This window comes from Myodes glareolus, chromosome 13 (assembly GCF_982192425.1).
Source record: "Myodes glareolus chromosome 13, mMyoGla1.1, whole genome shotgun sequence".
Taxonomy (NCBI): domain Eukaryota; kingdom Metazoa; phylum Chordata; class Mammalia; order Rodentia; family Cricetidae; genus Myodes; species Myodes glareolus.
In genome coordinates this window covers 77,801,196-77,817,978 of record NC_142038.1, presented here as the reverse complement: position 1 = coordinate 77,817,978, position 16,783 = coordinate 77,801,196, and the positions used below count along the sequence as shown (strand labels likewise).

Here is a 16,783-nt window from a genome sequence, read left to right as displayed (position 1 = left end):
ATTGCTAGAACTTCAAGCACTATATTGAAGAGGTATGGGGAGAGTGGACAGCCTTGTCATGTTCCCGATTTCAATGGAATGGCTTTGAATTTCTCTCCATTCAGTTTGATGTTAGCTGTCGGCTTGCTGTAAATAGCTTTTATTATATTTAGGTATGATCCTTATATCCCCAATCTCTTCAACACCTTTATCATAAAGGGATGTTGAATTTTGTCAAATGCTTTTTCAGCATCTAATGAAATGATCATATGGGTTTTTTCTTTCAGTTTATTTATATGATGGATTACATTGATAGATTTGCGTGTGTTGAACCAGCCCTGCATCTCTGGGATGAAGCCTACTTGATCATAATAGATAATTTTTCTAATGTGTTCATGGATTCGGTTTGCCACTATTTTATTGAGAATTTTCACATCGATGTTCATGAGTGAGATTGGCCTGTAATTCTCTTTCTTGGTTGTGTCTTTATGTGGTTTTGGTATCAGGGTAACTGTAGCTTCATAAAAGGAGTTTGGCAATGACTCCTCTGTTTCTTTATTGAGAAATACCTTAAGGAATAGAAGTATCAGCTCTTCTTGGAAGTTCTGGTAGAATTCTGCATTGAAACCATCTGGCCCTGGGCTTTTTTTGGTAGGGAGGTTTTTGATAACAGCTTCTATTTCTTTGTGACTAACAGGTCTATTTAGATTGTTCACCTGGTCTTGATTTAACGTTGGTAATTGGTATTTATCTAAAAACCAATCCATTTCTTGGACATTTTCCAACTTTGTGGCATATAAACTTTCGAAGTAAGATCTAATGATTCTCTGAATTTCCTATGTGTCTGTGGTTATGTCACCCTTTTCATTTCTGATCTCTGCCATTTGATTAGTTTGGCTAGGGGTTTGTCAATCTTGTTGATTTTCTACAAGAACCAACATTTTGTTTTGTTGATTCTTTGGATTTTTTTCTGTGTTTCTATTTTGTTGATTTCAGCCTTCAGTTTGATTATTTCCAGTCTTCTACTCCTCCTGGGTGAGTTTGTTTCTTTTTTCCCATTGTTTTCAGGTGTGCTGTTAAGTCTCCAATGTGTGCTTTCTCTGTTTTCTTGAATTGGGCACTTAGTGCTATGAACTTTCCTATTAGCACTGCTTTCAAAGTGTCCCATAGGTTTGAGTATGTTGTGTCTTTATTTTCTTTAAATTCAAGGAAGACTTTAATTTCTTTCTTTATTTCTTCCTTGACCCAGGGATGATTCAGTAGTTGACTGTTCAATTTCCACGTGTTTGTAGGCTTTCTGGTGTTAGAATTGTTATTGAATTCTAACTTTATTCCATGGTGATCCAACAAGACACAGGTGGTTACTAATACTTTTTTGTATCTGTGGAAGTTTGCTTTGTTACCGAGTATGTGGTCAATTTTCAAGAAGGTTCCATGAGCTGCAGAGAAGAAGTTATATTCTTTCCTATTTGGGTGGAATGTTCTATAGATATCTGTTAAGTCCATTTGATTCATTATCTCTAGTATTTTTCTTATTTCTCTGTTGAGTTTCTGTCTTATTGACCTGTCCATTGGTGAGAGAGGAGTGTTGAAGTCTCCTACTATTAGTGTGTGTGGTTTGATGACTGCCTTGAGTTCTAAAAGTTTTTCTTTTACATAAGTGGGTGCTTTTATATTAGGGGCATAGATATTCAGGATTGAGACTTCTTCCTGATGAATTGTTCCTGTTATGAGTATGAAATGTCCATCTCCATCTCTTCTGATTGATTTTAGTTTGAAGTCGATTTTGTTAGACTTTAGAATGGCCACACCCACTTGTTTCTTAGATCCGTTTGCTTGGAAAACCTTTTCCCAACCTTTTACTCTGAGTAGATGTCTATCTTTGTGGTTGAGGTGTGTTTCTTGTAGACAGCAGAATGTTGGATCCTGTTTTCGTATCCATTCTCTTAGTCTGTGCCTTTTTTATAGATGAGTTGAGTTCATTAATATTAAGTGATATTAATGATCAGTGGTTGTTGATTCCGTTTATTATTTTGTGTGTGTGTGTGTGTAGTAGAATTTGTGTGTTTCTATTCTTTGAGTTGTGGTTGTGAAGGGTTGCTAGATGAATGGGTTATTGTAGGCAGTGTTGGCAATGTTGGATTCCTTGGGTTGCGATTTTCCTTCTATTACTTTCTGTAAGGCTGGATTTGTGGCTATGAATTGTTTAATTTTGTTTTTATCGTGAAATATTTTGTTTTCTCCATTGATACTGAACAATAGCTTGGCTGGGTATAGTTATCTTGGTTTGCATCCATGGTCTTTTAGTTTTTATAGTACCACTATCCAGAACCTTCTGGCTTTCATGGTTTCCATAGAGAAGTCCGGTGTGAGCCTGACAGGTTTACCTTTATAAGTTACTTGACCTTTTTCCTTTGCAGCTCTTAATATTCTTTCTTTAATCTGTATGTTTTGTGTTTTGATTATTATATGGTGAGGGGATTTTTTTTGATCCAGTCTATTCGGTGTTCTGTATGCTTCTTGAACCTTCATAGGAATATTGTTCTTTAGGTTGGGAAAGTTTTCTTCTATAATTTTGTTGAATATATTTTCTGGGCCTTTGATCTGCAATTCTTCTCCTTCTTCAATCCCTATTATTCTTAGATTTGGTTTTTCTATTGTGTCCCAGAGTTCTTGAATGTTTTGTGAAGAGAATTTGTTGGATTTGCCGTTTTCTTTGATCAGAGCGTTAGTTTTCTCTATGGTATCTTCAGAATCTGAGATTCGTTCTTCTATCTCTTGTATTCTATTGGTTATGCTTGATTCTGTAGTCTCCGTTCATTTACCTAGGTTTTCCATATCCAGCTGGTTCTCGGTTTGTGTTTTCTTCATTGCCTCCATTTCAGTTTTAAATTCTTGAACTGTTTGATTGTTTTATTCTTAGTTTCCCAGGCTATCATTCATGGATTTACTCATTTCTTCAAACTTTTTCTATACTTCTCATCCATTTCTTTACTCATTTCTTCAAACTTTTTGTTATACTTCTCATCCAATTCTTTAAGGGAGTTATTCATATCCTGTTAAAAGGACTCTATTGCTTTCATAATGGCACTTTTTCCCACTTCTTCTGGATTAAGGTGTTCACGTCCTTCTATTGTAGGGTTGTTGGGGTCTGGTGTTTTCATGTTGTTTTTCAGATTGTTGGAGGAGGTCTTGCCTTGGTTTAGGTATGTTTTGCCTTCATTTTAATTGAATTCTAGGAAGTCATTTGTTTGTTTATTTATTTATTTATTTATTTATTTATTTATTTATTTATTGACCCAAGAGTGGCTTAATAGAGCACTGTTCAATTTCCGTGATATTTTAGGCTTTCTGCAATTAGAGTTTTGTTAAATTCTAACTTTAAATCATGGTGATCAGATAAGATGCAGGGGGTTACTTCAATTATTTGTAAATGTTGAGGTTTTCCTTGTTACCAAGAATGTGATCAATTTTAGAGAACGTTTCATGAGGTGCTGAAAAGAAGGTTTATTCTTTTGTGTTGGAGTGGAACGTTGTAGGGAGCCACCTGAAGGCACAGGTGGTCCTGCAGTTTGGAGGTATACAAGTCCATACCTGGCTTAGCCACGTGGGGCTGAGAACCCTTGCCTGCACATGCACAGACTAGCAGAATGGCATCAACCAATCAGGACAGCATTCAAGCCTCTCCACCGTTTAAAAGCAGCTGCCTCTGGGCTCTGCCTTCTCTCTGTAAGCTTTCTCTCATCCCTGCACTCTCTCTTCCCTTCCCCCAATTTTCCTCAATCAAGTGCTCCGAATAAAGACGTGATCAGGGAAGGAATTCTCGTTTTTCGTGGCGTTCATTCCTGCTGGTCAGGAAGCACGCCGCAACTGGTGCCGAAACCCGGGAAAAAGCTGAAATCAGACACTGGACTCAGAGAGCTGAGATATTTCAGAACCCTGGACACGTGGAGCGGTGAGTTACGTCAGTTAAATCCTCCAGAAAGGGGAGGAAAAAGAATGGGAAAAGTATAGGCCTAAGAAAAGAAAATAGAAAGAATCAAAAAAAAGGTATCTGAAAGAAGGTACAGAAAGCAACGGGGAAGAAAAATCCCTCAAGTTCAGTGCAGGTGGAGTTGGAGAAGAAACGAGGTTTACGGTCGGGAGATCCGCGGCTTCCGTCCCAACTCGCTGATAGAGACTAGGGGCAGCAGTCTCGTAGGGAGGTGGGCTTGATCATGTTTGACGACTGTCTTTCCTGTTCTTAAAGAGCCACAGAGCTTTTGGAGGTGATCTTTGCCTAATTTTGATAAGAGAGCTCAGTCTCTGGCTCTCACGTACAGAAAACTTTAATTTTGATTGAGAAAGACAGGCTGCTGGATCGAGTGGGGAATGCTGGCGGCTGCTGGCTCCGCCTTTGAGCGGTGATGCCTGATTAGGGACAGGGAAGTAGCCGGACACGGTGGCGCACGCCTGCAATCCTAGCTACTCAGGAGGGAGACGCAGAACTGCACCGGAGAGTGCTAACTCGCCCGGGAGGCGTGGCCACGCTAACCAGAAGCTGGCGGGAGTTTGCTGGAGTCCGCAGAGGCCTTTACGATGTGTCCCGGCCTTTGGCGGGGCTGCAGCTTTCTGAGGACTTTTTCTGCACCTGAGCAAACTTGCCCTGACTGAGGCGGAAGCTGCGGGGTGAGCAGCGGCGCCGTAGAAGGCAGAGAGGGGCTGAGCTCTGAGCACGAGCTCTGCGAAAAGCCGCGTTTCCATAGCAACATGGGCGGGCTCATTCAGGGTGCACAGATCGCCCGCGGAAACACGCAAGGCTCGGGGCGGGGCCATGCATTTGTTTGGGCCATGCGGAGTGCGCCACAGTGGGCTGTGCCTCAGAGGCGGAGCTGTCGCAGCCGCCGCCGCCGCCGTCCGCTGCTGCTGCTGCCGCAGCTCACAGCCATGGCCGCCAAAAATTCACAGTCAGATTAAAAACATTTATTCCCCAAAAATTTACATCGTACCTTCTTCAGCAGGAAGCAGCCAGATTCGACTGTCGACGTCCATTTTCCCTCAAAGTCTTCAGGCAAAGCTGGTCGTAATTATCATAATAAAAGCACGTCAACCTGGTTACCGGTATCCTAGGTAACGAAGGCGGACCTATTGCCTGAGGCAACGGGTGGAATAAACAATGCTAGACCTAGAGGTTTTTTTCATCTGAATAGAGGGAGCTGGGGGAATGGCTCAGAGGTTAAGAGCACTGCCTGCTCTTCCTGAGGTTGCAAGTTCAATTCCCAGTGACAACTATTTGGTTTTAGACAAAAGAGGGGGACTAGCAGTGACAGCTTCCCCCAGAGAAAGGATTTCTCTTGCATTCTTTACACTTTAATTTTTAATTCAAAATATTGCTGGAAAAACAGCAACAGACAGACATGCTCTGTTTGAAAGCAATTCCATCTAATTCTAAGGCCTGCTTTAATGGCACAGGCAAACAAGATTTGCTCTTTGGAACAGAGACATGTAGATCTCTAAGTTCAAAACCAGCCTACTTCCAGTACTGACTGTGCTGAATTTTTACACTGAGATTTTTAGTACTCTTAAATATTAATTTGGGAGGAGAGTTTTGTTTATGTTTTTCTAGGAATGCTGACATACATCTGGATGCCAGTGAGACTGACAAGAGAAATAAAGAAGAACGCTGACCCAGTGGATGCTGAGTGTCCTTCTGTGGAAGATTCATGCAGAGGCAACAGAGATGACCCTCTGGACGGTGTCAAGAGCAGCTGTTTCACGTTATCACCTTGAGCAGCACCCTGTGCAACCTCTTATCTCTTAACAATTTTCTGACTGACTCTATTTTGCCTTTTCCTTCCTTAGGAATGGGTGGGAACAGAGATATTCTTGGCATGCTGTGTCTAGGTGGAAGTGCTGTATGTCTTTGATTGGTGTGCTACATGCTAGCCCAAGTGAGGAGGGACAAGGTCTTTGTGGCACAGGCCTTGGCAGCCTTGGAATGTGTATCCTCACCCCAAGTTTGGCTCTCAGCCTTAAAGAGCTCATAGGCAATTAGCCATGCATAGCCTTAGCACCCTCTAGGGACCAGATAGTCCCACAGGCACAGAGGAAGGTATGCATTGGCGGAGGGTGTGTCTTGTTTTTCTTTTCTTTAATCGGTCCACACATCATGAGGTGGGGACCAGATTGGAAAATAATTTTGCCTTATTGCTCTTTGTAACAATAGAAGGGGGAACTGTAGGGAGCCACCTGGAAGCACAGGTGGTCCTGCAGTTTGGAGGTATACAAGTCCATACCTGGCTTATCCACGTGGGGCTGAGAACCCTTGCCTGCACATGCGCAGACTAGCAGAATGGCATCAACCAATCAGGAAAGCATTCAAGCCTCTCCACCGTTTAAAAGCAGCTGCCTCTGGGCTCTGCCTTCTCTCTCTAAGCTTTCTCTCGTCCCTTCACTCTCTCTTCCCTTCCCCCAATTTTCCTCAATCAAGTGCTCCGAATAAAGACGTGATCAGGGAAGGAATTCTCGTTTTTCGTGGCGTTCATTCCTGCTGGTCAGGAAGCGCGCCGCAGAACGTTCTGTAGATGTTTTAATAATGACATCTGTTAATTCTCTTATTTCTCTGTTAGCTGTGTAGAGTGGGGTGCTGAATCTTCCTACTATTAATGTGTGGGGTTTAATGTGTCATTTAAGCTTTAGCAATGTTTCTTTTACATATGTGGGCATAGATTTTCAGGATTGAGACTTTATATTGATGGATTGTTCCTATTATTATTATAAAGTGTCCTTCCCCATCTCTTCTGATTGATTTTAGTTTGAAATCTATATTGATAGATTTGAGGATAGCTACACTCACTTGTTTCTTAGGTCCATTTGATTAGAAAATCTTTTCCTATCCCTTTACTCTGAGGTAATGTCTGTCTTTGAGGTTGAGGTGTTTCTTGTATGCAGGTAAAGGATGGATCTTGCTTTCCTGTCCATTCTCTTATCCTGTGTCTTTTTATAGGTGAATTGAGTCCATTGATATTAACATATATTAATAATCAATGATTGTTAATTCCTGTTAAATTTTGTTGGCAGTTTTTGTGTGTTTCCCTTCTTTTGGATTTGCTGGTGGGAAGTTATCTGATGCCTGTGTTTTATGGGTGCAGGTAGCTTCTTTGGATTGGTGTTTTTCTTCTAGTACTTTCTGTGGAGCAGGGTTTGTGGATACACATGGTTTAAATCTGGATTTGTCATGGAATATCTTGTTTTCTCCATAAAAGATGATTGAAAGCTTTGTTTGGTGTAGTAGTCTTTGCTTGTATCTGTGGTCTCTTATTGTCTGGAACACATCTGTCTGGACCTTTGGGCTTTTATGGAAGTTGGGCGTAATTCTGATAAGTCTGCCTTTATATGTTACTTTATCTTTTTCCTTTGCAGAACTTAATATTCTTTCTTTATTCTGTATGTTTTGCCTTTTGAGTATTACTTGACAAGAGAACATTTTTTGGTCCGTCTATTTGGTGTTCTGTATGCTTCTTGTATCTTCATGGGGGTATTCTTCTTTCTATTGGGAAAGTTTTCTTCTATAATTTTTTTGAATATATTTTCTGTGCTCTTGATCTGAAGGTCTTCTCCTTCTATCCCTATTACTCTTAGGTTTGGTTGTTTCATGATGTCCCAGATTTTCTGGATGTTTTGTATTAAGAATTTGTTGGTTTTAATGCTTTCTTTGGCCAATGAATAAATGTTCTCTATAGTATCTTTAGCATCTGAGATTCTCTCTTCCATCTTTTGTATTCTGTTGGTTGTGTTTACCTCTGTAGTTCCCCTTCATATAGCCAGATTTTCCATATTTAGCATTCCCATGGTGTGTGTGTGTGTGTGTGTGTGTGTGTGTGTGTGTGTGTGTGTGTTTAGTCTTCTATTTTGGTCTTCAAGCCTCGAACTGTTTGCTTCACCTGTTTGATTGCTTTTTCTTGGTTTTCTTGGATTTCTTGATTTCTTCCAACTTTTTGTCTTTTCCTCCATTTCTTTAAAGGAATTTTCCATTTCCTCTTTAAAAGTCTCCATCATTCTCATAGAGTTACATTTAAAATCATTTTTTTCTGCTTCTTCTGGGTTAGGATTATCAAGTCTTCCTGATGTATAACCACTGGGTTCTGGTGTTACTATGTCATTTTTTAGGTTGGTGAATGAAATCTTGTGTTGGTACCTACCTATCAATTCCTTCAAATGGTGCCAGCGGTGTCTTTGTCTCTCAGTCCAATCCTTGTAGTGGCTGTCTGTGTCTTTGAGAACTGTTCTTGGTCTGGTCTGTACTTTCACTATCTGTGTCTCAGGGAGCCATTGTGGTCTCTATTGGCCCTCTCTCTTGGCCTACTCTCTTGATTTGCTCTCTTGGTTTGCTATCTTGATCCACTGTTTTGGTCCACTCTGTGCAGTCACAGCTTGTGCGTCAGAATTCCTCTCTTGGTTCTCTCTATTTAGTTGCAGCTTGTGTCAGCATTCCTCTGAGGTTGTTGGGTGGGGAGAAGGAGTGTTTGGGAGTGGAGTGGGCCTTGTAGCTTTCAGGGTCCAATGAATAGGATGGTGTTGTTGGAGCAGTCAATCTGCAGGAAATGCTCCTGCTGGCTAGCTAGAGAAGCTAAAGCAAGTGGGGGAGGGACCCAGTTTTTTGCCCTGGTATGGAGGGCTGAGAGAGTGGGGTTTCCCACTGGGTGAGTGGTCACACATCTCTTGCTCCTCTCTGTGTAGTAGCAGGCTGTTTCAGAGTTCCACTGAGGTTGTGGGGGGATAGGAGGGTTTGGGTGCATAGTGGAACTTGCAACTTGCATGGTTTCATGGATAGGATGGGAGTATTGGAGCAGCTTACCTGTAGAAAATGTGACTGGTGGTTCAAAGTCTCTCACTATTATTGTGAGGTTCGATGTGTGATTTAAACTTAGTAATGTTTCTTTTACAAATGTCGATACCACCATTCCTCTTGCCTGATTGCCTCATCCGAACTTAGTGGAGGATGGGATACCAAGTTTCACTGCATCTTGGCATACCATAGCTGGCTGATATCCATGGGCTATTCACCTATATCTAAAGAGAAACAGTGGAAGAGGAACAGATTGGGTGGGGAATAGGAGAGAGACCAGGAAGAGGGGAGGGATGGAAGTATTGGTTAGGATGTAAAATTAAGAAAATTACAGAGAAAGTGTGCATAACCTTGAATTTAGGGCACAGATGAATTGAGATGTCATCTTGATGGATTTTCTTTTGATTACCATCAAGTGTCTTTCCCCATCTCTCTTTTTTTCCTTATTTATTTATTTAAAGAATTTCCACTTCCTCCCCTCCTCCCAATACCCTCCCGCTCCCCCCACTCCCTCTCCTCCTCCCTCACCATTCCCAAGAGCAGTTAGGGTTTCCTTCCCTGTAGGAAATCCAAGTTCCTCCCCCCTCCCTCCAGGTCCAGGAAGGTGAGCATCCAAACAGACCAGAATCCCAGAAAGCCAGTCCATGCAGACGAAACAAGACCCAGTGCCATTGTCAATGGCTTCTCAGTCAGCCCCCATGTCAGCCACATTCAGAGAATCCGGTTTGATCACATGCTCGTTCAGTCCCAGTCCAACTGGCCTTGGTGAGCTCTCATTCGATCAGTCCCCTTGTATCAGTGGGTGAACGCACCCTTCGCTGTCCTGACTTCCTTTTTCATGTTCTCCTTCCTTCTGCTCTTCATTTGGACCTTGGGGGCTCAGTCCAGTGCTCCAATGTGGGTCTCCGTCTCTATCTCCATCCATCGGATGAAGGCTCCCTCTGTTCTGCTTTCCTTGCTCACATTCTCCCTCCCTCTGCTTCTCATTTGGACCTAGGGAGTTAAGTCCAGTGTTCCAATATATGTCTCTGTCTCTATCTCCATCCTTCGCCATATGAAGGTTCTGTGGTGACATGCAAAATATTCACCAGTATGGCTATGGGCCAAGGCCAGTTCAGGTACCCTCTCTTCTGCTGCCCAGGGAACAATCTGGGGACCTCTCCCTGGGCCTGGGAACCCCTCCAGAATCAAGTCTCTTGCAAACCCTAAAATGGCTCCCTTAGTTGAGATATAAACTTCCCTGCTCCCATAATCATCCTTCCTCCCTCCCCCCTCCCATTCCCCCAAGCCATCCCCAATCCTCCCCCTCTCCCCTCTCCCCTCTCCCCTCTCTCTAACCATCTCCCCCATCTCTTTTGATTAACAAGTTGGAAGACTATTTTGTTAGATATTAGGATAGCTACACCAGCTTGTTTCTTGATTCCATTTGCCTGGAAAATCTTTTTCCAACCCTTTACTCTTCGGTAATATCTATATTTAATGTTGAGGTATGTTTCTTACATGTAACAGAATGATGGACCCTCTTTTTATATCTATTCTGTCAGCATGTGTCTTTTTATTGGAGAATTGAGTACGTAGATGTTGAGAGATAATTAATGAGCAATGATTGTTTATTCCTGTTATTTGTTGGTAGTTGTGGTAGTGTGTGTGTGTGTGTGTGTGTGTGTGTGTATGCTTTCCTTCTTTTGGTTTTGCTGGTGTGAAATTATTTATTTCCTGTGTTTTCATGGGTGCTGTTAACCTCCTTGAATTAAAGTTTTCCTTCTAGTACCTTCTGTAGGACTGGATTTATGACTAGATATTGTATAAATTTGACTTCACCATGGAATATCTTGTTTTCTTCATCTATGATGATTCAAAGTTTTGTTGGGTGTAGTAGTCTTGGCTGGCATCTGTGGTCTTTTAGAGTCTGCAAGACATATATTCAGACCCTCTGGCTTTTATAATCTTCATTGATAAGTCAGGTGTAATTTTGTTGTCTATCTTTATATTTTACTTGGCATTTTCCATTGCATCTTTTAATATTTTTTTCTTTGTTCTGTACATTTAGTGTTAAGATTTGGTGTGGAGATGTTCTTCTCTGTTCCGGTTTATTTGTTGCTCTACTTGACTTCTTGTATCTTTATAGACATATCATTCAAAAGGATAGAAAATTTTCTTCTACAATTTTGTTAAAAATATTTTCTGTGTCTTTGAGCTTGGATTCTTTTATCTCCTTCTTCTATTATTCTTAAGCTTATTCTTTACATGGTATCCCAGATTTCTTGGATTTTTGTGTCAGAAAATTTTTATATTTACCATTTTCTTTGACCAATATATTAATTTTCTTCTATCACATTTTTTACACCTGAGATTCTTTATTCTCTCTCTTGTATTCTGTTGATGATACTTCTGTCTATAGTTCCTGTTGACTTACCAGATCGTCCCATATCCAAGACTCCTTAAGTTTTCGTTTTCTTTATCTCTTCTATTTCTACTTTCAGATCTTGAACAATTTTATTGATTTCTTTCAGCTGTTTGTTTTTTTCTTGACTTTCTTTAAGTAATTTATACATTTCCTCTGGTCTTCTACTCTAAATGGCCTGGAGTTCTGGTGACCAGTGAACTCTCTGGTCCAGTAGGGCATCTCTGCTGGGGTTTCCACCAGAGTTGTGGGCTGGAATATGACGACTAGGGGAGGGTTTCTTTTGAGGGAAAAACTGGAAGGGCTCTGAGTAAATATTGGTGATCTGTGACACAGGCTTTTACCTAGGATTGCAGGTTACCAACATGGCCCTTTAATAGAGCAGGAAACTTCTGCTGGTGTTTTGGAACCGGATATTGTTGTTCTTATTTTTAATAAAATTTCATTAATCAAGCTTATTTTCAAATCCTTATGAACAGCAATTGGATTTTGTTATAGCCTAAAGTTTAAAAATTACACTCTCTTGATCAATTTGTTCTTCATATCTCTCCCAAAGTCCTCCAAAACCTGAGTAGAGATGGAGATATGAACAACCACAGCATCAGGACCTCAGATTTCATTCTGCTGGGACTCTCTTCCAACCCCCAGATGCAGAAACCCCTTTTTGACATCTTCTTCATTATGTACCTGATCACTATGGTGGGAAATGTGCTTATCATCCTGGTCATCCACTTTGACTCCAGGCTCCATACCCCCATGTACTTTTTCCTCAGCAACTTATCATTCATGGATATCTGCTTCACAACAGTTATTGTGCCCAAGATGCTGGTGAACTTGCTCTCAGAAACAAAGACCATCTCCTACGTGGGATGTCTAGTTCAGATGTACTTCTTCATGGCCTTGGGGAACACTGACAGTTACCTTCTGGCCTCCATGGCCATTGACCGGCTGGTGGCCATCTGTACCCCTTTACATTATGATGTGGTGATGAGGCCACACCGTTGCCTCTTCATGTTCCTGGACTCCTGCACCATCTCCCACCTACATGCCCTGTTCCATGTTCTTCTCATGTCTCGACTTTCATTCTTTGTCTCCCATGTCATTAAGCACTTTTCTGTGACACCCAGCCCGTGCTGAAGCTGTCCTGTTCTGACACATCCTCCAGCCAGATTGTGGTCATGACTGAGACCCTGGCTGTCATTGTGACCCCCTTTCTATGCATTCTCTTCTCATACCTGAGAATCATTGTCACTGTGCTCAGGATCCCCTCTGCAGCTGGAAAATGGAAAGCCTTCTCTACCTGTGGCTCCCACCTCACTGTAGTGGTCCTGTTCTATGGGAGTATTATCTATGTCTACTTTAGGCCTCTGTCCATGTCCTCAGTGGTGAAGGACTGGGTATCCACTGTTATGTTTATAGTAGTGACTCCTATGATGAATCCCTTCATCTATACCCTGATGAATAAAGATATTAAAAGAGGTTTGAAGAAGTTAATGGACAGAATTCTCTCATAGAAATATCAAATTATGAAACATATAATTGAGAGATGACCTAACACATTTCCATGTTGCCCTTTCTTTCTATACATTTATGGATGATCCTCTATGAAGTAGCAAAGGTTAATGTGTTCAACATTTTTTCAAATTTTTTCAAAATTTCTGTGATTAAAAAATATATTTAATTCTCATCTACGCCACATGCTCATTGTCAAAAGCTGTTAGGTTCTATCCATCTCAAACAGTCTATAAGACAGGGCTATAAAGCTATCTTTATAAGTATTAGTCATTGCTTTGTCTGAAGATAGGAAATATTCTTGAAGATTTCCTACTGACAAATCAACACTCTGATCCAAGGGACCTTTACCATTTCTAACCAGAACTCAAACAAAGGAAGCCATGAAAGACCATCAATCAAATCATGTGCTTTGCATGGAGATCATTAATAACTACTACATGCTTTATTGTATATTATATGTATATGCCAGTGTGGATGCTGTCTAATAAGCAATGTATGACTGTGATCAATAAAATATCAAATAAAGACTTAGATTCATGACTGAATCCATATGCTTCATTGAACTCTACCACTAGAAGTATTTCCCAATTTCCAACTTGTTATAAGCAACATCAGAAGTTTAAATACATGTTCATGAACTTTCAAGATGTTGAAAAGTTTGGTGCTCTGATGGAACACAGAGACACCTGGAATTAGAACTAAATTTCTCTTCCATTGCTGTTCCGTGTCCACTCAGAAATATAAGAAAGTACCCAGTAGGACAGAAAAGAAATTCAGTTTAAATTGTCTTCATATTTATATTAGTACACCTGACCTTAATCATTGGGCTTTGAGATGCTGAGTTTAAAACACCCACTTCCTTTAATTGTATGTCATAGTATTCTCATGCCAAATATTAAATGACATCAGTGAGATATTTCAGATGTGAAAAACTTCTATCATATATTAAATAAATAATTTAATCCAACCTACAGTAGCTTATAAAACAAATAAGTGCTTTGACTCCTAGAACCACCCCATGTGCAGGCATGGGGCTCTCAAGTACAGGTATAGGGATCGCATGTGCAGATGTGGGGGGAATCACATGTGCAGTTGTGGAGGATCACATGTGCAAGTGGGGGGGGCAACATGTGCAGGTTGCTGGAGATGTCATGAACTCACTGCATGTGTAGGTCACACTTAAGGGGAAAGCTGGCGTCAGTGCCCTGAATGAGAGAGAGAATGAGAGAGCTGGCCCCACCCCTCACCTGTCCAAAGGGGAAGATAGCTCTGGTGGCATAGGTGTGGGAAAGCTGGCCAACTCAACTATCCCCCAGACTCAGACCCAGGGCTTTGAGCTAGGCAACCCCAACATCTTCCCCATCTAAATGCTTCTGGCGTGTGTGAAGGTGCTGCCCCTCTAGATCCATAGTTGCAGGCTCGCCCCACAACTGCAGGTAACAGTATTGACATTGTAGCAAAAACCTGGGGTCTAGAACTAGCTTAACAACTAACAACATTCTTAAATAAAGCTTTGGCCTGGTTGGGCAAAAAGGTATACTATGTGACTCACCACAACCTCCAATGCCACTACAACAAGTGAATTTGTGATGGAGATGCAGGAAACACAGAGGAGTAGAATAGTACATGCACAGAATGCTGTGGTTGATAGAGAAGGTCGTTGTCCAGAAGGGAGGATGAGATTGTTTTTTTTTTTTTGCTTTTGTTTTTGTTATCTTTGGTGAGGAGAGGCTACAAGGGTGGAAGCTAGATATTGAAGAACTAGAAAGTGAATGGAATTGGGTACATGATGTGAAATTCCTAAAGATTCAATAAAAAATGTTATGAAAAAAGAGATTGAAAAGTGAGATACAGTGAGAAGGTTGGGTAGAAAATGAAGTGAGACTACGGAGTCAGTGGTGGAGTTTGTATTCATGTTTCATTCTTAAGCATCTATTTTCCTAAAGAGAAATAAACTACCATTCTCTTTTTAAAGTATGTTTATTGCTTGACAGTGTCATGCACTTTCATAATGAATTTTAGTTATTTTCATCCTCTAGTTCCTCTCTTAATTAAACCCTTCATCCCAAAAATAAAAAATAAAAAACCCACTATTCATGATCTTTGGTTTGTTTTATTGTTGTTTTGCATGTTTGATTACTGAAATTAGAGGTTTTTATCTGAACACAGATAGTAATTTATTTGCTAGAACAAGGGCCACTAATCAGTGGCAACACCGTGGAGGAAAATGGCACATCTCCCCAAACTTCTTCAAAGATGGTTGGAGTCATGAACCTGTCCCCCATCCATGACAAAATGTTATTGGCCACATTCCTTTGTGCAGATCTGGTGCAGACAGTTGCAGCTGCAATGAGTTCATAGCCCAATAGTCACATCTAGAAGACTCTGCTGTACACTCCCCATCCGTTGGCTTCTACATGCTCTCAGGCCTCTCTTTCTAAGTATTCCCTGAGCCTTGTGGGGTAGGAAAGGGAAAGCCACCCATGCGGGGCCAGCAGCTACCATTCTTTGCTCTCAAAGGGCTTTTTGCTTATGGTTTATTCTTGATTTGTATCTGGTTATTGTTGTTCTGCATCTGGATTTCCTTGTATTCGCTCTGGCTCTAATATCTAATGAGAGATATTTCCTTCCTACTTGGAAATTTTAAATTGATTTAATTAAAATACATTTGGCTTTAGATTGTCTCTTCTATATCTCAGGAACTTTAATTGTGAGATTTTTTTTTCTGGCATCAGGAATACCTTAGATTTTTAAATTATCCTCAGTGATCTCATGAAACAACCTAAGTAGAATAACTGAGCAATAACAATTACTATAGCACAAAAACATGTACATAAATCCTCAAATTCAGGAAGAGAGGAACAAATGACAAATGATTGATGTTGTGTCAGTGTTTGAGGCTTGGGAACAGATGCAGTCAATTGTACCAACCTAAACAGATGAGGGGAAAATAAATTCATCAGCTATTTAGCTCACCAAAATTCATGGACCAAATAAAAATCAAATATTAAGACTGAAGAGTTTTTGTGTAATATTAGATACCAAGTAGTCTTTAATTATGTGGGAGCAATTTAGGGCCTATGAATCTGAATATCCAATTGAATTTTCTAACTCCTTTGGCATGAACCAGGAACAGATCAGCTGGTAGCAAACTAGCATATAAAAGGCTCCAGATTAGATCCCCAACATCATACCACACCGCAACAGTAATCCTGGTAGATGAGAATCAAACAGGAAGATCAGAAGTTCAAAGCCATCCTTGGTTACATAGAGTTTGTGTACAGCCTGGGATAAATTGATACTGTCCCATAAAAATATCTTTAAATCAAAGTTCTACACAGAGCAAAAATTCTGCAAATAGATTATAACATGAAAAGGATAAAAATAATAAATGGAAAGAAAGAGACTCTGATGAAAACATAGGAGGGAGAAAGAGCCATACATGTCAGAGTGTAGGCCACATATCAAAACACCTTATTAACACAAGGCCTACAAAACAAAAAAAGCAACTATAATTTTATGAATATCATATTTGAATGAGGAGTGTTAGCCAAAATGTGCACGTAATTTGAAAACTGGTAGAAGACTGAACACCAAAGCCAAAGTAATATCAATCCGTGAAAATATGTGGAGGAATCTTAAATACTTCTTAATATGTAAAAGAAGACAGTCTAAAACAGCAAGCACACTGTGTGGCCCCAACTATATTGTACTTAGTGAAACTAAAACTATGAAGAGACTGAAGAAACAGTGGTTCCCAGGAACCAAGAAACCAGGAGGTGTGAACAGATGAAGCTCAAAGGACTCCTTAGAGCAGTGAGGCTATCCTCTAAATAGCATACTGCATTATGTGTTGTTACACTCTTACCCCAAACTGCAGAATTTAAACCAAAGGTGAAAGGTAATGTGAACAATCTCTGGAAATCGGAGATAATGTTGTACTGGCATAACCAGGCAAAAATGTTCATCAGCTGAAACACATGTGATGATGTTAGTGAGTTTGCCAGGGAGGCAGGCTCTCCATGAGTAGGAGCAGTAGGTTTATAGTAAATCTGTGG

At 40.6% G+C, this 16,783-nt stretch overlaps 1 protein-coding gene across 1 annotated transcript; it reads left to right on the top strand.

Annotated features, from left to right (window-relative positions):
* Window positions 1–11,736: 11,736 nt before the first annotated feature.
* Window positions 11,737–12,724, top strand: LOC125409127 (olfactory receptor 1L4-like). The gene is given in 2 exon segments (XM_087896298.1): window positions 11,737–12,318; window positions 12,321–12,724. Coding segments are annotated over 2 exon segments (927 nt in total). The 5' UTR covers window positions 11,737–11,795.
* Window positions 12,725–16,783: the final 4,059 nt, after the last annotated feature.